The sequence below is a fragment of the Lathamus discolor genome, chromosome 3, assembly GCF_037157495.1.
Source record: "Lathamus discolor isolate bLatDis1 chromosome 3, bLatDis1.hap1, whole genome shotgun sequence".
Lineage (NCBI taxonomy): Eukaryota > Metazoa > Chordata > Aves > Psittaciformes > Psittacidae > Lathamus > Lathamus discolor.
The window spans coordinates 138,724,690-138,752,636 of record NC_088886.1 but is presented as its reverse complement, the minus strand read 5'-3'; the positions used below and the strand labels follow the sequence as shown (position 1 = coordinate 138,752,636).

Genomic DNA, 27,947 nt, shown 5'->3' with positions numbered 1-27,947 from the left:
CCCCTAAAGAAGTCTCTCTGCTGGGAAAACCACTTGGCTTTTGCATGAAGGTAACTTTAATAAATAAATAAATACAAAATAATCAATGCACTCCACTGCTGAGTGGTAGAGGTTGCATGTTACAGGTTTCCCCTTATAGTGTCAAGCTTGTGGTTTTGTCGTCTATGGTTTAACAGCGGTTCCATGGTTCATAAGGTTTTATTGATGCATTTTTATCATTCACAGTTCATCCATCAAAAGGTCTCTGGTTTGGATATTGGCAGATAAACTCTTCTACCTTCTCCAGGGGATGTGCAGCCAAATAAAATTACTGCTTGCTTTCAGAATGGGTTGAATAAGTAAAAACAGTGAACAAGGAAATTCAGGTTTTAAAAGGGCTTGGTGGAAAATTTAGATCTGTTAATGCTGAGGCCTCGGTGTCTGAGTATATACTTAGAGGTAACATGGGAGAGAACATGAAGACTGCTTCTTCCTAGACTGACTTCATTTGTAACAAGCCTGCATTTTCAATAATGGATTGCCAAGTGGCTTTTTGCAGAGGGTGAGGCAGAAGCCAGTCTCAAAATGTGCTATTTTGAGAACAGTGAGAGCAACTGAAGTCAGAGATAGCATCCAGGAAGAAACGTGGGGAATCCCAGTCCAAACCTGTGATCAGTTTGATAAACTTCAGCAGTCTCAAACGTAAGCCTGACATGTATGTAACACATAAAGACAAGAGTGGTTTGGGCTTGCTTTGTTTCATTATTTTAACCATGTCAATGGGTATCTACAAAGCCTTCATGACAATGGAAAAATACAAGGTGTATGCGGGCGAAAAACAGTCTGCAATTTGCTGCTACTATCTTAAACAGAGCGTGCAGCGCACATACTGAGGTTGGAAATCCTTCATCCACAATTGGCAAGGAAGGACTGAAAAATAACATTAGTCATGAAAGTGTTAAATTGTAAGATAGCCGCTTCAAGAAGGGCATAATCTATAATTTAAGTCATGAGGGTAAAGCAGCTCTTTCATAATGTAAGTGAAAGCTGTTATGCCGTTGGGAAAGCATGTACAGTTCTATCAGGGGGAACAATTATTTTCCTTTTCCCATTATCCTGAATTGCACATAGGGGCTGCTACAGCAGCACTCTGATGAGGAGGCTGGGGGGAAAGGGGTACACTACTGTGCTTGGGGGGCTGCTCTGCCAGGACTGCTGCTGGTTTCTTCAGCTTCTTTTTCCCTAAACTGGGCCTATTTATCTCCAGAGTGAAGTTCATTTGAAAAGCAGAAATCTCTCAAGAAGATGAAATGCAATTGGCTTTTAAAACATAGGAGAAAAAGATTGCATCGTGCTTTGTGTTTCAGAGTTTGAGATTTGAATGCCAGACAGACTCTGCTATTCTTGTCACTCCTATCAAAAGACATGTACATTGAAACCCTGAAGTGGAAGGACTGCATGGAAAGCAGCCCTTTTAAGAAGCTGAGGTTTTGTAAGTACAGACGCTGAGATGGGAGTGTAACAAAGGCTCTGTGTTGTGGCGTTGCACATCAGAGCCAAAAAAACCCCTAAGGGGCACATCTCTAGTACTACGTCTAGCAGATTATGCATGCAGCTCTAGTCGCCAGTAATGAGTTGTGTGGCTAATCTGTCATGCACAGCACTGCAGCACTCCCGTTTCCCCCACAGGACTGGACTGAGCCTATGAGGCACTTTGCTTCCCCTCCAGGTGCTGAGCACCGTTAGAGCCTCTCCTGGCTAGTGGGACAGGAAAACACTGGGTTCAACCTGGCTGCCCAGCCAGAAAGAGAAGATTGTAGATAAGAAATAAACCTCATCTTTAACAACAGCTCCAGCCACAACAGGCAGGGCTGTTAGACCATAGGATGGTTAATATTCATAGGGGGTTACTTATCTACGGTGATATACCATGAATTAATAAGCAGCATTAGAAGTGGCCTTAATGGAGCACAGAAAAGCCTGCCCTTTGTTTTATTTTCTCACTGATTTTGTGACCCAAGTGTTTTCAATTTACAACCCAAATGCTTATTTACAAAACATTTGCAGCATGACAAAATCCTCATGAAATATGAAAGCTCGAGTCATGCTCCAGCTCTGAGGCTGTTGTGCACACATTCTGTCACGCATCGGCTTTTGCTGTAATTGGAGCACAGGCTGGGTGGCTGGGCTATAGCTGTAGTAGATCTGTGAGGCTAATGTGATTACCTGCTTGGTCAAAAAAACCCACCCTTTTTGCCCAAATAACCCACTTAGCAAATAAGGAGATTTAAAAAAAAAAAAAAAAAAGCTTTTTGAAATAGCTGGTTTCATCAGAAATCTGATTTTCCCAGGGTGTTCTCAGGTGAATTTTATCAGAACATAAGTCCGTAAAGGTGAATTATTAAATCAGCTTTAATATTGATGTTAAGATATGTATTAAATTTGATAATAAGGGCAGTGATTTTACCATGTAATGACAGGACTTCAGTAATAGACACTTTAAGAGAAAGATATAAATACTGGGAGATTTAGGATTTAAATCCCTACAGTTAGTTAGTTTCCTACAGATTCACAGAGCCTCAGCCTGTGTCTTTATGGTCCGTGTCAGGTACAGGCTCTTGGGCATATGGGGTCGCTCACAGACCAAGCCTGCTGTGCTTGGCTGTGTACTCCGGCTGTCTTTCGTCCAGCCCCAGCAGCCGGAGCCCGGCTCTCCAGCACAAGGCTGGGAAGCGCTGTCAGCTTCGTTTTCCCAGCTGCTGCCTAAAAGAGGAGCAGATTTTCCCAAGCCTGCAGCATAATAAGGGGTTTCAGTTATGTTTCTGTCAGTCTTGCAATAGTCTGGGGTTGGACTCCCACTAGCCGGGGTGTTGTACATATTTTAAAAGAACAATCCATGCCCCTAGCAACATATGTTTTTCCTATGTAGATGGAGGGATGCAGCAAACAAACGACGAGAGCATAAGGTGGCGATGAGCACAAACCCATCAGATGATGGAGGAGGAGGAGGGGAGCTGGAGCTGTACAAGGGCTTCACAGCTGGAGAAGGTCACCTGGAGTGGTGGAGAATTGAGTTATTCTGAATAGAGGAAAGGTAAACCATGGAGCAGATGTCGTGGAAGGATGGGGTGGGCACCAGGGGAGCACAAAACCCAAAGCATCAGGCTCAGGTTCCACTGAAAATAGCAGCTCCTTCCTTACGAGAGCAGATGAGAACACCACCAGTAAAAAGATGCCAATTAGTAAGAATGTCAGGAAGGATGGGGCAGGGTGTGCGGAGAATGATGTATTTGCTCTCTTTCGCTCACAATGACATGTTTTGAAAGCTGTTTTAAAACAAACCCTGAGTGTTTTTAATGATGGATGGGACCCTTTATTGTTTTTTGGACAGGGTGATAGGAGAAAGGCATGGAATGTGTGATGTCTATTGATAACGGCTCACGGGGAAGGGGCACCCAAGACCACTGGCCACGCCAGGCATATTTTATCAATGGGTTATTTGAATATTTACATTTTCAAGGAAGGATCTTCTTTGGTTCCTCCGCACACCAGGGACTTCTTGGCCAGTCTAAACAGTAAAGGTTTCTAATGTAAATAATTGCTCCGCTGCCTTGTGTCATGCAGGAGGGTTAGGTTAGAGATGGGAAGTCTCTCAAGAGGAGGAAAGAAGGTGTTGTGAAGAAGAAAAGCCTGAAAAGTGACCCCAAAGGTGGGCACATCAGCTTTTCCCCCTCTGTCACCCTCCCCATTACCAAAAGTCTGTTGCACGTATACCTGGGCACATCCTACAGTTGGACACCAGGAACTCTGCATTTCATGTCACTTTACTAGTGTGTGTGCTCTAGCAAGCTGAGCAGCAAGGAGAAGGCAGGCTTCGAGCATGTACATCCCTGGTATTAAGCAGTACGAACCTGCTTCCCACCTGGCAGCAGGCAGTTATACCTGCAGTTACTTATGGTGTTATCATTGTGAAGTTCCCCTCCTTTCTGAAAGGGGATCTTCCCTCCTCGCTGAGCAGGACCCAGCGCAGGATGGGACAGCTCTCTCGGCTCCCCGGTTTGCCTGTGCGCTGATGGGGCTGCTGCTGGTTTTCCTTCTGTTTTTCAGGCTGTTTGTGGAAACCAGCTATGGTTTGAAACCAACCGCTTTCAGATGTCAGCCTTTGGGCTCAAAGATCTAAAGCTTTGTGACTCTGGTGTGTCTCTCATGCTCATTGCTGCAGGGCCAATAGCGCTTGTAAAAGTTGTGATTCAGAAACTGTGCCTGTAATGAAACCAGATTGCGACCAACCGTCCCCACAGTAAATATGGGGCTTTTCTTGCCGGGAGCTGGGACCTTTCTGCGCTCCTACACTAGCAGGGCCAGAGCTGTCAGCAGCACTCTGGAAGCTTAGTGGAAACTCTGCATGGGCTGCTGCTGAAGAGCTTCAGAGGCATGAGAGATCTTAGCAATGTCAGTTAATTTGATGAATAGCTAATGAATGTCTTGAAACAAGCTGAAGGCTGGAAGATCCCATGTAAGTTTTCGCTTCTGATGTAACTTCCAAATAACCATATCAAAAGCAATGATGCATTATTGGGGAAAAACCCAGCACAACAAAACTGAACTTTCTAGGGCAAACTCTTCTGGAAGTGTGACTGGGGAACGGGTTATCACTCATGAATGGTATCGCTGGCATGAGTCTGTGTGACCTTCCTGCAGCTTTGTTCCTGCTGCGGCCCCATGGCCAGGGCAGTGTGGATCTCCCCAGGCAGTGGCCAGCCTTGAGCTGCCAGCTGCAGCCTGGCGCGCTGCACCCCCGGCTCCGCTCTCTTTCTGACCTTGTCCATCCCCTCGGGCCGGGTGTCCTGGACACTGCGGCGATGGAGGCCTCCGGAGGCCCCTGTGCTGTGCCCGGGGCCGTGCCGGGGGTCTCAGCAGGGCGCGGAGCCTGCTCCGCCGCCACCGGAGGGCAGCCCGCGCCCCCCGCACACGGGCGCGGTGGCTCCCGCTCCCCTCGCGGGCTGTCCCGGGGGCGGGCCCTGCTGCCGGGCCCTGCCCTCCCGCCGCCCTGGCCGCGCAGCCGGAGGGAGCGGAGCCGCCGCCGAGAGAGGGGGGGGCCGCGGCGCGGGGCGGAGCCGGCACCGGGGCATCCTCCCTGCCTGCCTCCCTCCGGCCCGCCCGGCGCGCCGGCCGGCATCGCCGCGGCGGGCAGCGCGGCGGAGGGTGCTGCCAGCTGCGGCGGGGAGCGGCGGAGCCGCGCCGCGGGGTGCGCGAAGATGCTGTCCTACAGCGTGCTGGACGCCAACGTGGTGGACGTGGAGAAGCGGAGGAACCCCTCGAAGCACTACGTGAGTGGCGCTGGGGCCCGGCCGAGCCCCCGTTCTGCTGCGGGGCGCGGCGCACGTGTGCGGGAGGCGGGCAGGGTCGGGATGGGGACGGGCGCGGAGCGGTGCCCGGAGCGCGGGGCCGTCCCCGACCGGACCTTGGCGAGGCACCCGCCTCGGCTGTAGCCCAGCAGCCCGTTTGCCCCCGTGGGTGAGGCAGCCGCGGGGCTCCGGGCTGCCATAGAAATGCAGCCCTTCTTCCTTGTCCCTCTTCATCCCGTTCGGCGGTTGGCTTTTTATGGTGTTCTCATTTTGAAGTTCCCCTCCCTTCTGAAGGGGGATCTTCCCTCCTTGCTCGGCAGGACCCAGCGCAGGATGGGACAGGTCTCTCGGCCCCGCGGTTTGCCTCCGTCCTGACCGTGGCACGGCAGAGTGGGGAGCGGAGCAAGCCTCTGCAGCTTGTGGGGTCAGTGAGCCGGAGGTGCTGAATGCTTCTTCCCTAGTTTTCTCCCATAAGTTACATTAAGGCAGATTTTGAGGGGGCTCGGTTTGCATGGTTATCTAGTCAGACTCAGCTTTTGGGATCTCTTTCATCTCTGTTTTGCCTTGCTCCTCTCACACCTTACTGCCAATGGCAGTAAGAGGATTTTTAACAACCTTCCCAGGCTCCAGTATTGCAGGGTGTCATGTAGAAGTGTCTTTGCCTGCAGGAGTTTGCAGCATACGGTGGAGTAGCTTTTGCCTGTCTGCATAAGCAGAGAGGGAATGTTTCGTTTCTGGGTTTTAGTTACACCGAATCCTTTAACTCTTTGCTCAAAATGCAGTTTGCATTTTAATACGTGGAAGGCTGGGTTTTGTGTTTAGGGACAGTAAATCATCTAGCTTTGGTAAGGTAGCGCCTGACGGGGTACTGTGGCTGGTGCGAAATCACTCTGAGTGTCCTGTGTTCCCTGGCATTGCGAGTCTGCCAGGTTTCTTCGGAGCCTGCTTGAAAGATAAGGCTGAAGACTGGACATAAAGCTTTGCATTAGTACTTCGTATCGCTGGGCTTTTTCCTCTAGAGCTTACACCGTAACCCGGTTCAAGGCTAGAGGGCACTATGTTGCTGAGAGATGCTGCTTTGTAGATGTAAAGCTGCAGCTTTCATCTCCCTTAGAATTAAGCATCTTGTGCCCGGTTCAGAGGAGTGGAAGTTTTAGGTCTTGTGTCCTCTCAGGCTGCCAGCTGGACCTGTGTGTTCAGGATATTTATTGCTCATTCACTGCTTCCAGGCTGCTTTAGCCTTTGCAAGCTGCTGATGTGAATTGTGGCTGACACCACCCCAGGCTGTTCTCTCACCTGAAAGGTGGCTGCAGTTCAGCATCAGGGAGATATATCTGCCAAGCACAAAGATACACAAAAGAGCTGGTAGCGATACCTTCCTTATCACCAAAAGAAATTGACATTGTTGATTTCTTATTTGTTGGAAAAAAAACGGAAAACATAGGATTTAAACCTTGTATTTACAGTTTTGAAAGGAAATATTTTTTGTGCTTGCGTGCAGAAACATCTCTGTATTTTCTTGATGATGACTGTCGTTGCAGTTTAATAACAGTAGCCTGAATTGTTCTAAGAAGCTCTCTTTAACATTTCTAGCGGAAAATCTACTTCTTCCTCTTCACCCTTCGCTCCATATACCTTTTCTAATACTGTCTTCTGCACAACAGTTCCATGTCCCTGTGTGTCCAGTTCTTAGCCAAAAATATCACAGATTGGTGATTAGTGTTGTGGCTGCCTTTTCCCCGCTCCATCTCTGACTGTACAGTATTTGGGTCTTGGTTCACAAATAAGCACTGGAGTAATTCAGTTAAAAATAATAGTCATCCATGTCCTTGTGAATCTCTTTCTTTCAGATGAGTGAATTAGCCCACAGGTCCAAAAGTCTTGGACACTTTTTGTTTCCTAGGTTGCAGTTTGCAGTGTGCTGCAGCCTTTGCCTTTCATCTGACTATGGTGGAGTAACTCACAGAGGGTGGACTTGTGCTGTCGAAGAATTTAATTCCCTGGGTCTGATCCGTGGATCGTTGTTAGTTTGGTTCTGTGCTCTTCTTTAACATTGTCGTGGTTTAAACCCAACCACAAACCTCGTCCACTCACTCCCCCCCCTTCTTGCCCTCCCCCTGCTTCTGGAGGGACGGAGAGGAGAATCAAAAAGAATGCAACTCCCACGGGTTGAGATAAGAACAGTTTAGTAACTAAGGTATAACATAGATCACTACTGCTACCACCAATAATAATAATGCTAAAGGAAATAACAAGAGGAAAGAATACAACACCTCAACACCAGCTGACCAATAACTCACCCCACTCCCCCCAGCCAAGCACCGACCGATACCTCCTCCAACCCTGCAGTCCCTCTACCCCTTCCGGGTCCCTCCAAGTTACATCCTGGGCATGACGTGCTGTGGTATGGAATACCTCTTTGGTCAGTTTGGGTCAGGTGTCCTGTCTCTGCTCCCTCCCAGCCTCCCCTCCTCCCTGGCAGAGCATGGGGCTCAGAAAGTCCTTGGCCACACCAAACATTCGAGCGGCAACTGAAAACATCGGCGTTATCACCACTGTTCCAAGGCCAAAAGATCAAAACACAACACTGTACTAGCTCCTAAGAAGGAGAAAAATGACTGCTGCTGCTCAACCCAGGACAAACATGAAACAACTATTTCCTTCTGAAATGAAGATAAACATGACTTGGGATTTAATTCTCTCCATCGCTAGCGGATAGTTTGGGAGAGTGTAAAGCCTAGTGCGCTCTGCCTTATGTGGCTCTGTAATACCAGAAAGCCTTTCTACCTTCAACATCCGTAAGCCCCCTCATGCCATGCCTCAAGGCCATGTAGCACATGCCTTGGCATCCGATTGGTGATGTTCTTCTCTGGTGGATGGTGACATAGGTATTGCAGGCATTTTAATGTAACTCCCTTTCTTTTTAGTTGTAATCTTTCAAGGCAGTAGTGGAGCCTGGAGAGATGAGGGCAAGTCTTAGGTATTGTGGGCATGTGGAGAGAGCTAAATGCGAGCCAGCACATGAGCCCCTGCATTGCTTGGCCTAGATGCCAGGAATCATTCCCTGGAGCAGATGTCTTTCATGATCTCAGCATAGCTTATGTGGCTTCGACTCGGGAAAGTAGAAGAAGATGGCTTTGCATGTCCTCTGCCATGATCCTGGTGTGTGAAACTTCTAAAGAGATTAATGCCTCACTGGAAGATTTGTAGTGCTTTGCACATGGGACGAGATTAAAATCTTGGATCCAGCTCTATTTGATAGGAGCCCAGCCAGCTCTCTTCCCCATTCCCCTTGGAAATCACTACTAGGGAAGGAATCTGCACTGCCTCCCTCTGCATCGCTGTCAGCAACTGGACAGCACAAGGCCCCCCAGTTGGCTGGGCACCCTGGATGGCAGCGTGTGAAAGGATGAACAGAAGGTTGGATCCATAACCACATGCCTCTTATATGGGATATCAGTAATATAAGCTCCTGGTGCTCTTACAGCTTTTGACTTTCCAAATTAATTTCCCATTCTTTCTTCACACTGACGGTCTTTTAAAAATTGATTGATGTTTGATAATACTTAAAAAATGTTAAATCTCCTTGCTTTCCCCCCTTCCTTTTTCTTTTAACAAGAACAATGTCAGGAAGGTGAAGTCTGGGTTTGTTGGAAAGACCCTTGATGCAACAGGGGTCATACACTGGCTGAGCAATGCTGTGGTGAAGCTGGGTGGATTAGGATGTTGCAGTTAATGGTTGAAGGTGTCAGTTAATCATTCTGAAGAGAAAAAGCTGGTAACAAAATCCAAATCCCTTTTCCGGCCCCTGCTAAGTTTATAAGTCTCTTCTCTGGGTTGTTGAAGTTTCATCTGTTTATGGGGTGGCTTCACTGGCTTTTAGTCTGAAATTGCGATTGTCTGGTTTAGATATGAAATGATCCCAAACTAGAAATGCATTCTCTATTTAAAAAGCCCCACTGTTGATGCTTGCCTCCCTTAACCATCCATCAAGGAGCTAAAACAAGACATCCTCCCTTCTCCTCTCTGTTGCCAGCTTATCTTTAGGCAGATATCTTACCCTTTACCCAAATGCCTAACTCTTTTAGAAGCCCTGCAGGGAGCCTCTGCCTACCAGATGTGCTTGATCCTGCGCTCAGGGAGGTGAGAGGAGGTTAGCACCTTCACCTGTTCACAGCTTTGCAGGGTTTGGCTGATGGCAGAAGTTTGTTGGAAACCAAATGAATGAGATCCCCCACCCTCTTCCCTGACCACTTGCTTTTGCGCAGAGGACTGAGCAGTTACTGATGAGCATTATCCCCCTAGGCGTTTATATGCTTGAGGTAGTTTCTGAGGTCTCTAAGTGTGCTTATGTTATCCCAAGGATACATTGGTACAGATTTCCTCTTCCAGCACTTCTCTACCCCTGTTGCAGTTAGGCTTTGTGTGGTTTTCAGCTTTGTATAGCATGGAGGGAAGGTAAAACACTGTTGTTTTACAACTGGCTGCCCTATCTCTTTCCAGTTGGAGTGAGTGCATTGCTGATTTTAGTCATCTGAGATCACAGAATCGTTTAGGTTGGAAAAGACCCTTAATATCATAAAGTCTGAGATGCCTGCATGCTGTTCCAGTTCCTTCCCTGGGTAATTGTGTCCTAATGCCATCTCTGAATGTCTCAAGGTTGCTCTTGTCGGACTCTCTCTGCTGCATGAATATGGTTGCTAAGCTCCTTGGGGCACTGACATCACTGAACTGTAAGGAAATGAGTCCTGTGTTGGGTCTTAGCACTGCTCCCCAGAGCACCTGAGTGTGCTTGTCATAAGTGACCTGTTGAAGAACATCATCATGCTTTGAACAAAAACCTTATACTGCTAGGGCCAAGCTCTGTTCCTTGTGTCTTACCTGCTCCTGCTTACTGCTTAGGCTCAAGCGTGACTCCGATGTTACCAGGCATCCTCACGGCTTTGTTTCTATTTGCTGCAAACTGCTGGTTATAAAAAAGCCATCACTGACAAGGAGGGTCTGGACATGTCATGGATTTAGTGACAAGGATCTTTGTTCCTATGTTGGTCCCTCGTTGCTACCATGGGAGAAGGAGCTGGGTTCCCCCTGCTTGGATCATCAAATGGGTTGTCCAGCGTGGCCCTGCCAGAAGGTCTGAGTTGAGGAGCTCCATATGCCACTTGTGCTAGCAGTACCAGGAGCTCATGGGTAAGGATGGCTTAGCCTGGGTTTGTTTGACCCTTTCAGTTGGCAGAGCTGGAGCCCGTGAGCCAGATCTCTTCCAGAGTGGACAGGATGTGACATACTTGAAGCTCACATGGCTTGTGGCCTGTGGGTAGAGCTCAGTAAGGGACCTGATGTGGATCAGAAGGCAGTGTTAGATGGGCAGATGGAGTACCTATTTAGGTCTTATGAACCATTTTCTGTTCTCCCTTTTCCCCCATCAAGACACCCTGTGTGGCTTTCCTTCCAGGGGCCATGATCCAGCTTGGCTCACCAGTCTGCATTGTTAATTATTATTTTTTCTACTATTATCTTTGCCTGGGGTGCTGGGAAAGAGCCAGAAAATGAGCAGGCTGCTCTGTGATTTCATCGTTCCTCAAAACTGAACTTCCATACATTGGTAAGGGTTAGGTCAAAGGTGGCTGTGATTCTCTGTGTGCAGAGCAGAGGAGAGCTCAGGAGGCAGCATATTTGGGTAAAACATTCCCTCTCCCTTGCAGTGGCTTTCTCTGTATGTAGACCACCATCCTGCTGCGGTAGATGGATGTCTTTAAGGTTAATTTTCACTCCTCTGCCTGTTCTAGATGCAAATCTTATGCTTTTGCAGACTACCAAATTTTCATTGTTTTTAATGTCTGATGAAACATGTCAGGAGAAGTCCATATTTCTGAAATCCCTGGAAGCTGTGCATAGACAATTCTGTGCAGATTGGTTCAGCCCTTTTCCCTTCTCCCAGATGGCCAGAGGAGCAGGGACAGCAGGAGGTATAGATCAGACCTTGCCAGTGCAAAGCTGCTGCACCCACTCGTACTCAGAGGACTTATCCCTTCCTTATCACTGTAACCAGCTCTTGATGGAAATGTTGCTTCTTGAAGTGAAATTCTCTCCTAACAGCAGAGGTTTTAGTTTCCGTGCCCTGTTGGGTTTTTTTTTTTTACTTTAAGGGCACCATTCTTTTCTGAGGCCAAAATAACATCCATGTTTTTTCTGTTCACTGCCTTGAGACATTCGCTTTCTTCCTTTTCTCAGTGTGCACTTAGCCTTTCAGTGCCATACCTTTACCTGATTCTCTCTCTTGGAGGTTTTTCACATGTTCCCTTATCTTTCAGAAGTGCCCAAGAGAGACAGTCCTTTGAGCTCGTTCAGAGCAGGTTTGCAAAGTAGATCAGACACTTTAGGCATCTACCTACTTTTCATAATGCACCGCCTGGATCTTACTGCTCTCTAACTCAAGGCTTCTTCAGCAGGCAGCAGGGCAGCCCAGCAGATTAAGAAGCACTCTCAGTTCTTTCTTCCAACAGAGTTGTGGGTTGGGTACATTGAGCCAAGAGTCGGTAGTATCTAAACTCAACAGTTTGCAAAGTAAATGGCTGTCCCCAGCCTTAGGAATAAATTAAACACCAATAGAGAAAAGCAAGTTGTCCTGATTTGTTGTAGTCAGGGCAGAATGAAAGAACGCAGGAGACTACATCCCGGCAGGCTGCCTACTGGCTCTTCTGGGGTTGAGTCTGCAGTGTGCCGGGAGGGCAGCCAAAAGAAAGCTCAAAGAAAAGCTTTTAGCAGGCCCGTGAGCTGGGGGCAACAGCTCCAAAAGCCTCCAAGTTCTATTTTAAAAGTGATGAAGATGCTGCTATTGACTTTCACCGGGACTTAGTTACCAGGGAGATGATGTCCTAAGAGACATCATAAATGCTTTCAGCCGCTGCATGCTGTGGGTGACCTCTGGCTTCGTAAGAGCCCTGAGTAGGGTGGTGGGTGGTAGGGCCCACTAGTACAACACAGCTTGATGGATTGTAGTCACAATTACACCAGCCTGAGTTAAAAGGAAGAGGAATGGAGAGATCAAATCACACCCTTTTCCCAAAAAGGGTGACTGGAGAGAAATGAACAGACATCCTAAGGAAGCAAGTGATGGAATAGGAAATGGAGCCCAGACTTCCTGCCTCCCAGAGCAGCCCTTAGAGAGATGGGCAGCTCAAAGGTATTGCCCTCCTCCTGTCCTTGTGAGGAAGGGAATATACCAGTACTCCCACTGGGGAGATGAGGCAAAGAGAGAGATTAAGTGGTTGGCCCGAGGCCACTCATGAAGCGCGTGGCAGCATTTTCTATTCTTTGCTTTGGCTTCTAAAGCGGTCTTGCAATTTATCTGATAAGCGTACACAGCCTGAAAAATACTACTCTTGCATTCTGTCATTGTCTTCCTCAAACCCCATTTCCCATTATATATGGATTAAACAGGAAGAGGGATTCAGTGTGACCCTACCTGAGGCAGGAGGTGACGTACAAGCTCTCTAATTTAGTCATTTGGGAGGAAACAGCTGGGCTTTCTAATGCGAGATGATTTTCTCTTTTTTTTGATCTTCCTTTTTCATGCCGTATCCTCTTAATCTGTGCCTGCTCACACAAAGGGAGCTGGTCCCCAGTAACCACAGAGAAGAGCAGGATCATTAGAGCGGGCTGACAGCTTCGTGCGTCAGCCCTATGGCATTGTGAAGCTGAATGCTTTCTTGTAGCAAGACCTGACACCACCTCGCCTGGAGCGTGCTGTGTAAATATTACATGAAGAAGGCAGCGAGCCGCACAGTAGCGTTCTGTTTGAAGCTGGTGGTGTCTGCTGCTTAATCAGGTAGTGTCAAAACCAAATACAGTCAAGTCAACGGAAAAAAAACCTCCCTGGGCCTTGTCTCACACCTCTAGACAGAAGCTTTATTGAAAGTTTTACTGAGAAGCTTGTAATTACTATGGGTTTTAATATAGTGCATCTCCCTTTTTCTTTACTTTAAAAGCAAAACCATGTTCTGCATCATCTCTTTGTTATTCTCTTTTAGGCAGGGACATCATCACACTTGGAGAGGGGGGAAAGCAAAAGGAAACCAGGTGGATTTCTTCACATGGAAAGACTTTAAAGTGGAACATCTTGCAACCTAGTTAGATTCTTCCCACTTAAGCTTACTCGTTCTTTGAACCACCTTCTAGGTGAATATATAAGAATAATCTAGTCAGTCTTTCAAACATTTCAAATGCGAATTCATTATGTGTCAGTAATATGGTATACTCATTGCATGTGTTTATAAACATGGGTGTCTCTTTGAATGCATAAGAGCCTTTATTACAAAGCAAGGATGCTTTTGGACTAAAATATGTGCAAACAGACTTGGAAGATGGTCTCTGCACTGAGCTGTGAAGACAAGCCATGGCGCATGCATAGAGGCGCGGGGGGGACAGTGAGACAATATCAACTAGCTGTGCAGGTAATTGTCTCAACATAACCCAAACTACTGCCTGGTGGTCATTTAGGCATCATTGCGAAAAAGGATGATCTCATAACACTTTTTAAATTGCACTGGGGTGAAGGTAGAGCAGAGAGAAGTTTTATTTTTTGTAGCACCTGTAAGTTCTTGAAAGTGCTGGTGTTCACTGGTGCTCTTGTGCTTGGGATGACCTTTGTGACAATTATAGAGATTCTCTTCTTGATTGTGTTGAGCTATTGATTTCAGCAAAGCTACTTCTTATTGCAGTTTTTATAAGAGGAGCTCAACGTGTACGTAAGTAACTAAATCCTTACACTGGGAGCATTCTACTTTCATGGGCAGAATACACATCCCCAAATCTGTGTTTTCAACAGAACTTCACATACTGCACTAGTACGCTGCAGTGTATTCTTAATTGGTCTTAATAGTGACTGACTACTCTGCACAGGATCTGGATGTACCATAGCTTCACAATATACTGCTATGTGATAACATTCATTATAATTCAGCTTCTTTTTTTTGGTATGGTAGACTCTTGGGTGAAATAAAAGGTTTGTAGAATGTAAGCGTCCATAAATATGTGTGTGTGATCTCATACATACTGTGCTTGAAACCCATGTTTCAAACACATATGACTTACATATGTTGCCAGCACTGTCTTTCTGACCAGTAGGCTATGTTCTGTTTTTCCTATAACCACACTGGCTAAACACAGTGGTGCACCAGGCTCCTGTACTCTCAACAGTCAGCAGCATGGTTTTGTAGGTTTGATGCAAACTTTGCCTGGAAAACATCCTTATCTATGTTCACAGGGAGAAACATACCAAAACTCTCCTAACCATAGCTGTGTAAACAAGAGTTTCACACTACCATAGAATAGAATCATAGAATAGTATCATAGAATAGTTAGGGTTGGAAAGGACCTCAAGATCATCTAGTTCCAACCCCCCTCCATGGGCAGGGACACCCCACACCAAACCATGCCACCCAAGGCTTCGTCTAACCTGGCCTTGAACACCACCAGGGATGGAGCATTCACAACCTCACTGGGCAGCCCATTCCAGTGCCTCATGCTGTCTACTTTACAGAAGTCTTCCATAGCTGCCCCTGAGATACTGGAAGCCTGATTCTCCACTGTCCAGGATATGCTTGTAAATGCAAACTTTAATGCATACAGTTCATAAATCATCCAGAAATCAAAAGGAGCGTGACCAGCAGGTCGAAGGAGGTGATCCTGCCCCTCTACTCTGCTCTTGTGAGACCTCACCTGGAGCACTGTGTGCAGTTCTGGTGTCCTCAACATAAAAGGGACATGGAACTGCTGGAACAAGTCCAGAGGAGGGCCACGAGGATGATCAGGGGACTGGAGCACCTCCCGTATGAAGACAGGCTGAGGAAGTTGGGGCTGTTCAGCCTGGAGAAGAAAAGGCTGCGTGGAGACCTCATAGCAGCCTTCCAGTATCTGAAGGGGGCCTATAGGGATGCTGGGGAGGGACTCTTTGTCAGGGACTGTAGTGACAGGACAAGGGGTAACGTGTTCAAACTTAAACAGGGGAAGTTTAGATTGGATATAAGGAGGAAATTCTTTCCTGTTAGGGTGGTGAGGCACTGGAATGGGTTGCCCAGGGAGGTTGTGAATGCTCCATCCCTGGCAGTGTTCAAGGCCAGGTTGGATGAAGCCTTGTGTTGGATGGTTTAGTGAGAGGTGTCCCTGTCCATGGCAGGGGGTTGGAACTAGATGATCTTGAGGTCCTTTCCAACCCTAACCATTCTATGATTCTATGATTCTATGATTCTATGATCTAATGTCCAGTGCATTACACACAAGACATAGTGTGGCATGTTAGAAGAGTTTGTGTGTCCTCTACTGGTGGTGTGGCTTTGGGTCGCTTGTTTAACCTTTCAGGGTTGACAAAGCCAACAGGATTTACTCACCTTTTATAAAGTGTAAAGATGCTTGTGTTACCTAAGGGCTGACTGCTTTGAAACCTCCACGTTTTGGCCATGTTCCTCTACCAGCAGGTCCACCCCTGGGACCAGCACTTGCCTAATGGCAAGGTCATTGTGTTATCTGGAAATGGGAGTCAGACTGTTGCTTACCTAATAGTTACTAATACCAGTACTACATGGTAATGAATGGGATGACATAAAAGCTACATTCCCCTCTGAGGAAACGTACATTTAGGATGCCAGCCATGCTTGCTGGCTGTGAGCCTGTTCCTCTAGGGCATTCCTTCCCATCTTGGAGTCCCAGCACCTGTGGAGCTGTTTGAGGTGAAGCATTGAGTAAGGGAGCAAGCCCCTCAGCAGTAGGCTGCTAGCTGCTGCTGTCTGATCTCTCTCTGGTATCTCTGTATTCCCTGTCAGGAAAGCTCACCAGCAGAGGTGAAATATTCTTGCCAGGCGTTCTTGTATCCTTGGGGGGTGATGCAACAGGAGCATCTGAATTACCATTTTCCTAACTGTGATGATGAGATTTTTTTAACGGCTCCCATTCAATGAGGTTTTCCTACCTCTTGGTTCAGACTGTTTTATTGTTATTTACAAATCAACCCATACACTATGGGTAGAAGGTTATTCCTGATTTTCCGCTGTCCGGCAGATGGCAAGCCCAGACTGGACCCCTGCAGCTCCAAGCGAAATACCGAGAGTCAGTTTTAAATGTCTTTCCATTCCCTGCCCTGCGGGTGCTTTGCTGCACTATCTCTGAGCTCGGTTTATGTCCTTTGCTTGAAAATGTGGCAAACTGACACCTGCCTCATCTCAAGCAGCCTGAGCTGAGGGTTGTTCATGGGTAGATGCCCCAAGAGGCCGCTGAGCTCTGGGTCTTCAGCAGAAGCAGGGCAGCTGGCACAGCCCCCGCTAGTGCGTAAGTGGGAGGCCTGCAGTTTCCCAGGGCTGTCACTCCAGCGACTTTCTCCAGCATTAAAATCACTTAGAATTTAAAAACAAACAAACAAGGATATGTGAAGTATTTTCCTGGAAGAAAGCCACGAAGAGCAGGTTTAAGTGCATCTCCCTCCTCCCATCTCCCAAACATGTCACAGGAAGAAGGACTGGAGTTCAGTGTTTTCCTAAGTGGGATTAAAACAGGCTTTGGAGCTGGCTTCTGGGACAGGGCAGAGGAAAAGCAGGAGTAGGAGGGGAGTTGTGTGTGTGTGTGTGTGTGTTTTATGTATTAGGCAAAGCTGCCATAATCCTTGAACCAGCACTGGTGGTAATATCTCTTTTTACTAACACAAGAGCTGCTCATTTTCTGTTCATAACAAAAGATCAGAGCTGCTGGCGGAAGTAGAGAAGAATAAAAGGTGACACATTCAAGAGGAACATCTATACTGGTTTTCCATGTACCAAGGGGTAGCAATCTTGTATCCTCTGCATTTTACAAGCCCTGGACATCCTTAACAAGTTCCTTCCTTTCCCTGAATCCGCAGAAGTTTTCCTTTAATGCTTCAGCAGAGGGCATTTTGTAAAGACAACAGATGATATTGTACTCAAAGGGAATCCAGTGCGGTAGCCAGCTTCTGAAATACTCTCACTTGAGGCGTACGGAGGAGTCTTCTGCCTGTTATTGCTCAAGAACAGATTTTCTGTTTCATCTTTTGCTGCTGTCTTTGTAACAGTGTCTGTCAGAAATCTGGACTGGGTTTGGGAAGCAGCTTTCCACCTGTTTTTGAGCTGGGCAGCTGTAGCTTGCATTTAATCCTTTAATACAGACATCCCTGATTTGTAAAGATAAGTATAAATAGCTCAGTTTAAACTAAAAATATGTTCGACTCATAGAATAGTTAGGGTTGGAAAGGACCTTAAGATCATCCAGTTCCAACCCCCCTGCCAGGGGCAGGGACACCTCACACTAAACCATGGCACCCAAGGCTCTGTCCTACCTGGCCTTGAACACTGCCAGGGATGGAGCATTCACAGCTTCCCTGGGCAACCCATTCCAGTGCCTCACCACCCTCACAGTAAAGAACTTCCTCCTTATATCTAACCTGAACTATGCACGTTTAAGTTTTAACCCGTTACCCCTTGTCCTGTCACTACAGTCCCTAATGAAGAGTCCCTCCCCAGCATCCTTATAGGCCCCCTTCAGATATTGGAAGGCTGCTATGAGGTCTAAGATGTTAAGTGAATGGATGGTCTAAGATGTTAAGTGAATATGTCATGGGTAACTACCCTTGGATATTGCAGTAGACATGATCTGGGCAGGAGAGTCCATCAATCTGTCTTTAGACCTCTCTCTGCCCTCTTGACATCTTTTCGTATAGTGCTAGTGGCACTGAGAGTTGCAGCATGTACTGGTGTGCAACAGGCACTGCTGTCTTGGAGGGAGTCTCTTTCTTGGAAGAACTGAGGCTCAGACCCAAGTGAGCAGGACCTGAGGATGCACAGCCTGGGAATGGGAGCAAGGCATTGCTTCTCAGCATGGTTATGGCAGTTTTGGGATTTCAGCTGGTCCTTTCAGCTGTCAGTAATGCTGCGTATCTGTGTGCTGTGGTGTTGGCCAAAGGAGCATTGGGATTACTGTTGTACAGAATTCCTCTATTCTTGAGCTGGGGGAGCATGCAGGTATTTGATAGGAGCTGGGGTTTTGATGTGAGGCTTTGTGTGTGCATGCATGTGTTTTGCTTCTGTTTTAACTTCTGTGCTGCTCTGCATTTGGGCAAGAAGAGGGCACAGTCAAAGAAATAGGATGAAAAGCAGAGGTTTGTAAAGGATCTTTAGGTTCCATTGGAGCTGATGCCACAGTCGTGGCCAGATCCTGTGAATACTCCTTTCTTCTCTCTTCTTTCTTTTATTTTGGTTTTCTCCCTTCTGACAAGCTCTAATCTTACCCACAGCATGGGGTTATTTCCCATTGTCGTAATTCTGGAATTCTAGGTGATCTTCCAAATGTAGTAAGGCTGGACTGGAGAGCATCCTCTGGGCAATCAGCAGAGCCTTTCTCTGGCTTTTGGGGTTCTGTAGAAGGACTGGGAGTACAGCCCTAATATGCTTACTTCAGCTTTTGCGCCTGAGGAGTGGTGTCACAAAGCTTTCCCTGTGTGCTGAGGGCTTTGTGGGGCTCTGCCTACCATGTTATCATATAGAGATGCTAAGCCATCAGGTCTCTAGCTCATGTGATTAGTAGAGTGAAAGTGTTCTCTACCAGGCACTGACATTTATGGGAGTCCGCTTGTCCTTGCTTTGGGATCTTGTTCGCGAGGAGCTAAAACTTGTTTGCCATTGTCTTGCTCTATGTGAGAAGTATTGGCTGGGTTATGATAAAGACTTGAATTCAGACCAGGGTGAGGGTGCAACTGGCTACATGATTTAGGTCACAGGAGACTTGAAAACATCCTAAGGATTCAAACACAGAAATGATACCCTCTGTTTCTGTTTGTAGAAAGGTAGAGACTTCGGTTAGTACTAGCACAGGACTGACAGGCCAAGCCTGATCAAATGTGTGTTTTATCTGCCAGCACCCTGTCTTAACTGGCCCCGATCAGTCTTCTGCATCAGGTTAACCTGAGCTATAGCAGATCTAGGTCAAACACCTATTTCTGAAAGGCCAACGTGTTGTCTTCACTGTATATTGTGACAGGAAGGGTTAAACAGATGGTGGTGATGGCAAAGAGCTTGCTTTAGGCAGTAACACAGCAGTAAATGCTGAGATGACATGGGAAAGCTCTTTAGCTGACGTCCTTGCGAGCATCTCAGTGACATCAAACTCCTGGACCTTTTCCAGGCGAGTTTGGCCTTGCCCCAGTGACAATAGATGTTAATCTGTTGGCTTGTCAAAAAGTACGTGTTAGTGGTTTTTTTACAGACCCATTTCCAACCCTCAGATTTCCCTGCTAGTAAACACAGCATTATGTCATTGTTTTGCCAGGAGCCAAGCACTGAAGCCAACTTTACAGTGCTGTTGTCAGCAAATGTCCACTCACTTTGGGGCTTTATTCGAGTTCCCAGGCATTTTCTTCCTACTGTTGCCTGTGTTCTGATCTCTGTGTCCATCAAAAGCCTGTGGATGCTGTATGGGAAAGGTGTAGGGTCTAGCAGTTGTGGCTAGCGCTTTCCAACCTATTTGTCTTAGATGGAGCTGTACCTGTTTAGCAAAGATGCTTTGGTTTGTAAAGTTTCATCTTCTGGTGACTTTAGCCAAGACAAGCTCTTGGATTCATGAGTTCAGACAAGGCAAAACAAGGTGAAGGGATTTGCAGCCCAGCCTTGCTTCTCATTGATGATATAATAGGCAACTCATAGCAGGGGCAATACCCCACCCTCTATAGCTCCTGTTTGTTTCAAAACCCAATAGCTGAGTTCATATTAAAGACTGGTTGTCAAATTGCTAACATTATAAATGAACTTCCTTAGCTTTCAGAAACAACACTCACCACAGATGATTTAAAGCCACTTAGAACATTCTTGTAACTGTTGTTCCTTGTTTTGCTTCTAGGCTTACTTCCATCTGTCTCCTTGAAGGATATGAAACTGAAGATTTATAAAGTTACTCAGTGGTTTAGAGCTAATCTGCTTAAAACAAACAGGCCTCTCATCCCCAGCTCTAGTTGGTCTTTCTGGGGCTGGCAACAACCCAATCCGTCTCATACTGAGACCTATCTGAAGTGATATCCTAAATCAGACTAAAGTAGTCTAGTCTAAAGTCTAGAAGCAGAAGAAAGAGGAGAGAGATGCTCATTTGAATGCAGATCCTGAATTCTTCTGATCCATGCACAGATAGATGATGGAAAGGAACAGGCTCAGCCTCTTGGCAATGGTGCAGGAATCACGACATTCTTGGGTACGAGGTAGAATAAAATGTGTTTTCTCCACTGTGCGATTAAGCTGTTTCACCTTGCTGAAAAGTGATGGGAAAGCTGAAGGTAAAAATGGTTCAGAAAAAAAACTGACAAATTTCTAGGGACAAGACTGACTGCTGTTAAACACAGCTGTCAAGATATGTGGTTGGGTCAGGAAGTCTGTCATCTACCGATTGCTAAAGACTAAGCACACTGTGCTCTCTGTGTTACTATTAAGCACTGACCATCTAGCCTCATTAACAACAGGGTGAGGAGCTATGATAAAACTTTCTGGGCTAGTCTGAGTCTTCTGATGCTTTCCCACATGTGTCCCTGCCCATGGCAGAGGGCTTGGAACTAGATGATTTTAAGGTCCTTCCCAACCCAAACCATTCTATGATTTTATGATTTAGGGGCTAGTGTTGCACATCAGGCCCTTGGCACATCGTTTTCTTCTTCCCAGCCTTAGGCCAAATGGCAGTTTATAAAGATATGATGTATTCTGTGATTAATCCATATTCAGACTTTGCACTTACGTAATACCTTTCAACAATGGGTCCCCCAACCCTGGGCATCAGCACCTCTGCAAGGCAGGCAGAGCAGACAGGTGGAGCATCCTGTTTGCAGCAGTATATCTCTGGCAGAAGTGCCTTCTGGGAGCTGTCGCAACATTAGGGAATAATTTGGGCTCGTGGAAACAAGCTTTTCTTTTATGGCTGAAAGTACTGCGAGTGCATCAGGAGACTGTAGAACACAGACCTGGGACAGACTTAGGTGTGTACGCATATTGCATTCCTACCTATGAACCTTCAGAGTGGTTGGGTTGGCTTGGTGGGAAGCTTAGAACCTCTGATGGTTAGTGGCTTCCAGTGTAGACTAATTTTATTCACAAGCATTCTGTTTGTTCTCACACCAGCATTGTCCTTTTGCATAAACACATAGAATCATAGAATTCTATATAGAACATCTCCACTCGCAGTTTGGCTTGACCTTCTGTCCCACTTCTCTCCACCATTTTGGGGAGAGTGATTGTGTCCCTTCTCAGCCTTCATTCTGCTGAGCTGCTTTAGCCTCCTTGTGTGGAAGAGGCCACTCTCCAAGGTGCATAGCAAGCAGGTCTCCCCACACCACACTTTTTTCAGTCATTGCATACTGCATACAAGTATGCCCAGGAACTGACAACAGTTCAGTCTGGGTAACTTCAAGCATGTAGTGGGTTAATTTGCGCTGCTGGGTACAGCCTTGCCCATGTTGGCAGGGGCCAGATGCAGCCACCTGGGAACAAGTTTGACCTCAATGAGATGATGTGCCAGGTGTAGTCAGGTACCATTTGGAAGAGACAAGCTCCTGGGTCTGGCCTGTCCCTGAGCTGTGTGAGCATGAAAGAGAGTGCTTGATGGAGAATAACTTGTGGTTCTTTCATGGTTTCATTTACTTCCCTTCAGGGAGTTTCAGAGCTAGTCCCAAAGCCTTGCAAGTGACACTCCACTTGTAAAAGTAGAGAAGAGAAAATGTGGCTGATTATGTTCCCACGTTAGCTTTAATGAGGGTAATTTTAAGCAGATGGTGTGTATTTAATGTTCTGAAGGCACAGATGAACTACTTTTCAGCAGGTCTTGGGAATGGAGTGGGAGAGACGAAGGCATCGTTTTAGTGGGCAGCAATTTGCCCAGATTGATGCTTGGCAGGATTGAAAGCACTTGGGTGAAGCCCTCTCATTTGGACAACCTCTGCTTGTTCTGCTTGGTTGAGAGGAGAGGTTTCTGTTTGAGCTTCAACAACAGTAAATAATTCCAGATTGATGCTGTGGAAGCGTGCTGGCTTTGTGAAGGGAGGACAAGGGGGGAGCCAAACAAAACAAGAGTTTCTCAGTGCCTGGGGAAGAGAGCCAGGGTCACATTTGGAGCCTGTAGTGTTGGCAGACACAGAAATGACGTGCCACATCATACGTGCGTGTATCGGTGGAGATAGCTAGGGTGATTATCAGCAAGCTTCTTTGTAGATTGGTTTGTGATGCTGATGATACGAAACTGATGCTGGGAAATTTCAGACAAACATCCTCTTTTCAGCTTCCATATCTGCTCTTTTTTAATGTTCTTGGCATTTGCCTTTGGGGTAAGGAAGAGGCCATCACAACCCCTGGGATTTCAATCCCCATGAGTCCAAGTTGTGTGATTATAGATCTGCTGCCATTAAAATCAGCGTCACTTGGAGTTGTCCCTTTACAAAGCTGGGAGTGACTCTGCTCCAAAGCACTGAGTTCCTCGTCCAAAGCCATCCTTGACCCTGGGTGTTCGGCCAGCCCTCCTCCTGGCTGGTGCCTCTCCATCCTTCTCTGCTGGGGAGCATTCTCAGGATCTGTCGTGGAGATTGTTCACTGTCCTCAGTGCCAGTTTTTACACCTATTGTAGGGCTGATTTGTTATCAGTGAACTCAGAAGGCTGTGGGATGGCTGCAGCTTACTTCATCAAAGCAGTCTAAGACTCATTTGCCCTTCAGATGTTTAGCTGTCTTAGAGGCTGATTTCTTTGGGAGACCCAAGAGGGAAGCACAGTGCCTTATGCTTTAAAGCAGTAGTTTTCACACTGAGATTTGTGGCTTGTTCCAGAAGCACTGGTAAAAGTAACAACTGGCAGTAGGTTTGCTTTTCTTAGGCTTGAATTCACTGTTCAGGGGGTGAAAAACGTGCAGAGGCCACTTGTTAAAATTCAGTATATTTGCACTTTTCCACAAGCATCAATGAAACTACAGAAGCACCTTGGAGTATGTACTTACTGTGAAAGTACCAACAATAGGTAGCAGTGAAGGGGGATCAGGAGGGAAACTATTAAAGTCTTTAATGTGATTTGCTAGAGGTAAAACCAGAAGGTTGCAAGCCATCTTTCTGGATGGAGTGAGACATTTGCGTGCAGATAGCAATGGTTGTTCAGTGGCAGGTCCTCTCTAAAGCTTCTGTAGAGGGTTCATGTGTAGAAAGGCTAAAAGACACGTGGTGGGGAAGAGCCAGAGCTGACGGCTACTGAGAACACAGTGATGCTTTATGCTTCCAGCTAACTGCTGCTCTGAGACTCATGAAAACCTCATACACAGCTGGTGAAACCTCTGTGCAGTCCTGCTAGGAGAATGATACAGACCTGTCTTGGGCAGGGGGCATGTAAGACGGGAGGAACCTGGTACAACTTGCCTGTTGTCACTGAGCACATCAGTGATGAACTTAGGCGAGAGTGGCCCTGAGATAATGGATTCGGGGTTTGCTTAGGGTTTTGGGGGACCTGTCTGAGACTGTTTTCTCAGGAGGTGGTGAATACCTGTGTGTTGGAAACTGTTCCTGGGAGTTTTAAGCTGCCTACCCGCAACATCTCTTCTGCTAGTCTTAGCCAGTATCAGATGTGGCCCTGCTTTTCCAGCCCTGCTCTAACTGCCTGAACATGTTCTGGGGCAAGTACAAGGATTATCCGTAGTACTCTCCAGTCATTCCTGAACACACTGAAGAGCACATCATTTTAGCTGCCAGCCTGTGGGACTGGGGTTGGCACTCCCAACCGACCAGTCAGGAGACAAGGACACACATGTCCTGGGCAGTTGCACAGCTGGGACCTTTCAGTGTAAAATGGGCCATGTTGTATTAGATGCCATTACAAGCATTTGGGGCAAGTAGGCAATGCCTGTCTCCCTCCAGCCGCCCAGAGATGCTGTGCCCATGAAGGCATGGAAACCAAGTGTAAAGTGGTGAGGCGGACGACATTAGTGATAAAGTGCCTGACATACTGGGCCCGTTTCCCGAGGCCATGTTTTACCTCCTTGGCAGATGGGGATTAGCAGGAGGAGTTGGGATGGGGACGTTGCCAGCAGCTGTCACTTACTTTAAAGAAAGAGAAGCTAACATTCAACAGGGTAACTCTGGCTGTAACATACTTACTAGGCTTGCTAGATTGTACTAAAGGCGGTTAATATACGTAACAATTGCATGAAGGTGGTTAAGATTAAGAACATTTATTGCAAAACTGTTCTCTCTGCAGTCTTTTCTCGCAGGAGTGCACAGTTAAGGAAAACCACCAATTGAGTCTCAGTGATTGACTCTGCTGTGTCTGGATTCCTGCTCGTGTCCATGGGGGGTTGCTGGGCATTGGAACTGAGGTTCCTCATGGTTGAGCAGTGAGCTGTAATAGCGATTTTGACTCCACACACTCAGCACTGATCTTGCAAAGAGATGTGATTGCCAAAATTACGGGGGCAGGAGTCGGTCTCCCTTTGATCTCAGTTAAAATCTCATGGGCAATTTACTGCGACTTAATAAGTAACAGTGCCTGAGTAGTGGGGTGCTCACTGCCTGCACACTCACAGTCGGCTCAGATACATGGTACAGCAAACTTGCTTTCTTTGCGGCGAAACTGAGACAAATGGGCTGGCAGTGCAGGTCAAGGTTTATGCAAGGTTACCATGTATTAACTAATGCATATAAGAAGGTAAATAATAGCCCTTTGGTAGTGTATCTGATCAATCTGTTACATGACGTCGTGAGCTGTCTGAAATGGCTTCAGCAATTGGGTGCTTTCGGTTGCATCTCTTCAATGTGGTTTAGTGTTTGCTCAACATGAAATGATTTGTCTGGTGAGTTGAGGGTGAATCAAAGGTCTCTTTTGCAATCCCTGCTGCTCCACTGGGTTTCCTTGGGGAAGATCTTTTCATTTCTGCCCTGGTTTAATTGATCCTTGTCAAGAAACATGTTAATGATGACTCTGGCTGCCATGGAGTGCTATGGATTTGCCAGCAGAAGAGTCTGTTATCACAACTTGAGATGCCTCCCACTCTCAAATTACAGCTCCTAATTTGTTTTATTTTGAGAGTGTTTGTATTTCAACAATCTGTGGGGTTATTATCCTGCGTTTGTTGCTGTACTCCGTAAGAGCTTTCCTTCATGCTGGAAGGAGGAGGAACAGGATATAAATACTATTATCATCACTGTTGTTGAAAACTGGCCAAATTTCCACACACCAAGTGTCTCAGTCTTATTTAGAGACACAGTAAAACTCCAAAGGATGCCCTGAAACTCCTCTTCCCTAGCAAAATACATTGTTAGCTCACTGGAGATGTCATATTCTGATAAAAATGAACTTTTAACTCAGGATTCAGCCGCATCTTTAGCATTCTCCAGGTAGCACAGACTGATGCTGATAAAAGTGACCTGGGCTGTACAGCAATGGGGAAAAGATGTACGTGTAGGGGGCAAGAAACTAAAGTCTCTGGAGCAACTGTTCCACAAACCTTTGCAGAACGCGCTGGCTCGGTCTCTCCGGGGCTCTCAGCTGGCCTTGCAGCTGCGATGGCTCCTTCAGCACATCCTGATGCCTCAGCAGCTCAGCTGTCAGGGTTCAGCACCAAGGCAAAGCAATGCTCCTTGCTGGCTCTGGGAACGTAAGGGGCTGTCCCAGCAGCACAGCTCAGTCTATTTTTATTCTTGGACACTGGCTGGATACAATTCTGCTCCATGCAGTGCTAAATTAGAGGATGGAACTATGGCCGAAGGGTGTATGTGTCTCTTCTGCTCCCTGTGAGGAAGACTGCAGAGGGTAGCGGCCTTTTCTTCTCCCCATTCTTCTGAGGACAGGATGAGCGGTGCTTTATCCTTTCTCCCACTGGCTCGTCTGGCACGTCTTAATGCTGGTCCCAGCCTTTCTCCACTCTTTGTAGCTCACTGGAGGAAGGATGAGTAGAGCATGGGAGCCCAGTGTCACTGGGGCAGGAAGCTGGGCTGGCTTTTGGGCTGCCCTTAGTCTGTGTCTGTCTCTGCAGCATCCTTAAGTGGGATAGAAAGCCATGACAGTCCTGCCCCTCTGTATGGCAGTAAGGCACCCAGCAAGGGCCCCTTGCCCTGCAGCACCAAAGCAATGGCTGTGAAGGACCTTCTGTGCAGTTTCGTCGGTGTGTGAGCTGTTTCCTTTGTCCCAGTCCTCCCCAGCTTGTTTCAGACATGTCTGTGCCCTGGGGAGGATTGGTCCAAGGGTCCTGCCTCCAGACATGGTGCTGCTGATGCACCTTAACCCCTTAATTTTGTTGTTCTAGTTCAGTCTCAATTAAACTTGTCATTTGTTGAGAGCAGTTGGGCTTTTGAAGGGAGGTGTTGCTGTCCTTTCACGTGTGTTGCTGGTATGAGTGACTCCAGGCTGTTGCTGCATATCTAGGAGCATGGTATATATCCTTTTTCTATGGCAGCTTCTGCCAGAGGACCAGATGGGTCTCAGAGCCAGTCAGGCTCCTGCTGTGTAGTGTGACAGTGGTGCTGAGCCAGGGGCAGCTGCCACTGAAAGCAGCCTTGGTCCTCCTCCTTGAGCCCTCTTTGCTTTGGCTCTTCTCTGAGACCATGGTTAGCCAATTCAGGGAGCAAAAAATGTCCCACATTCTTTCCTTTTTTGGAAGAGAAGCTTCCCTTTCAGTCAGTGGAAGCCCAGGGCTGTGCTCAGGGATGCTATCCTGTGTAGGGGTAAAGTGTCATCTCTTCCAGCTGCTCCTGGCCAGAGGTCACATCCTCCAGCAGATCCGATGGCTGGCACCCTCCCTTCTCCCATACCAGCAGGGATTTGCTAGAGCCCACTTCCTAGTGGGATTTTTCTCATCTGGATTTGCAGGCGACAGCACACCTGGTCCTTCTGGCATATGTGAGGTGATGGTAACCACTGGAGGGAAGGGCTAGCGACAGGCGATGGTGAGTGGTTGCCAGCTGCCTCCTACATCTGCTCTGCTGCAGCTCAAAGCGTGTCTGACCTCAGCCGGGCAGTGGTTGCGCCTCCGACTCGCCAGTCTCCATGACACACACGATGTTCAAAGTGCTTTTGCATATAGGAAGTAGTTTAATCATGGTTTTGTTCCCTGTTTCAGCAAATCCAACCAGAGTCTGCATTGTTAAGTGTAAATGTCACACAGGCAAATATAATAACATCTGGTTTAAAGTGAAAAGAGTGAGGAAATGGGTGTTGTGGTTAAAATAAAGTCTGCATCCTGAAGTCACTCCTCCGCAGCTAGGTTTTGTTTAGATAGACTGGATGTAACCTGTAATGTCAAGACTCAGCCTGTACACAGAGAATTAGAGCAAAGGCTGAGTGTTTGCCATAGCCCTGAACTTTCTGCCCAGGTCATAAACATTTTGGAGGCATTTTTCGTGTCTCTGGACATCCCTTTAGTAAGCTCTCCTCCACAGTTCACTGGGCTTTACTCTGGTGTGCAGCCCAATGGTGATACTCTTATTGACCTTCAAATTATGATTTAGACCATTAAGATAAATTGGGCCATGGCCCATCTTGGATGGAGCCCATTTATCAAGGAAAGAGCTCCTGACTGCAGGGAGCCGTGGCCAGCTGCTTCTCGAAGAATTTGATGCCATGTTC

General features: G+C 47.1%; 1 protein-coding gene across 3 annotated transcripts in view; it reads left to right on the top strand.

Annotated features, from left to right (window-relative positions):
• The first annotated feature begins 5,153 nt into the window (after nt 1–5,153).
• SH3PXD2A (SH3 and PX domains 2A) overlaps nt 5,154–27,947 on the top strand; it is a 263,601-nt gene continuing 240,807 nt past the window's right edge. For all 3 annotated transcript variants that reach the window (XM_065672179.1, XM_065672180.1, XM_065672178.1), the window contains exon 1: nt 5,154–5,309. In XM_065672179.1, coding sequence (XP_065528251.1) covers nt 5,238–5,309 — 72 coding nt within the window. In that variant the 5' untranslated portion in view covers nt 5,154–5,237. The remainder of the gene's footprint in view (nt 5,310–27,947) is intronic.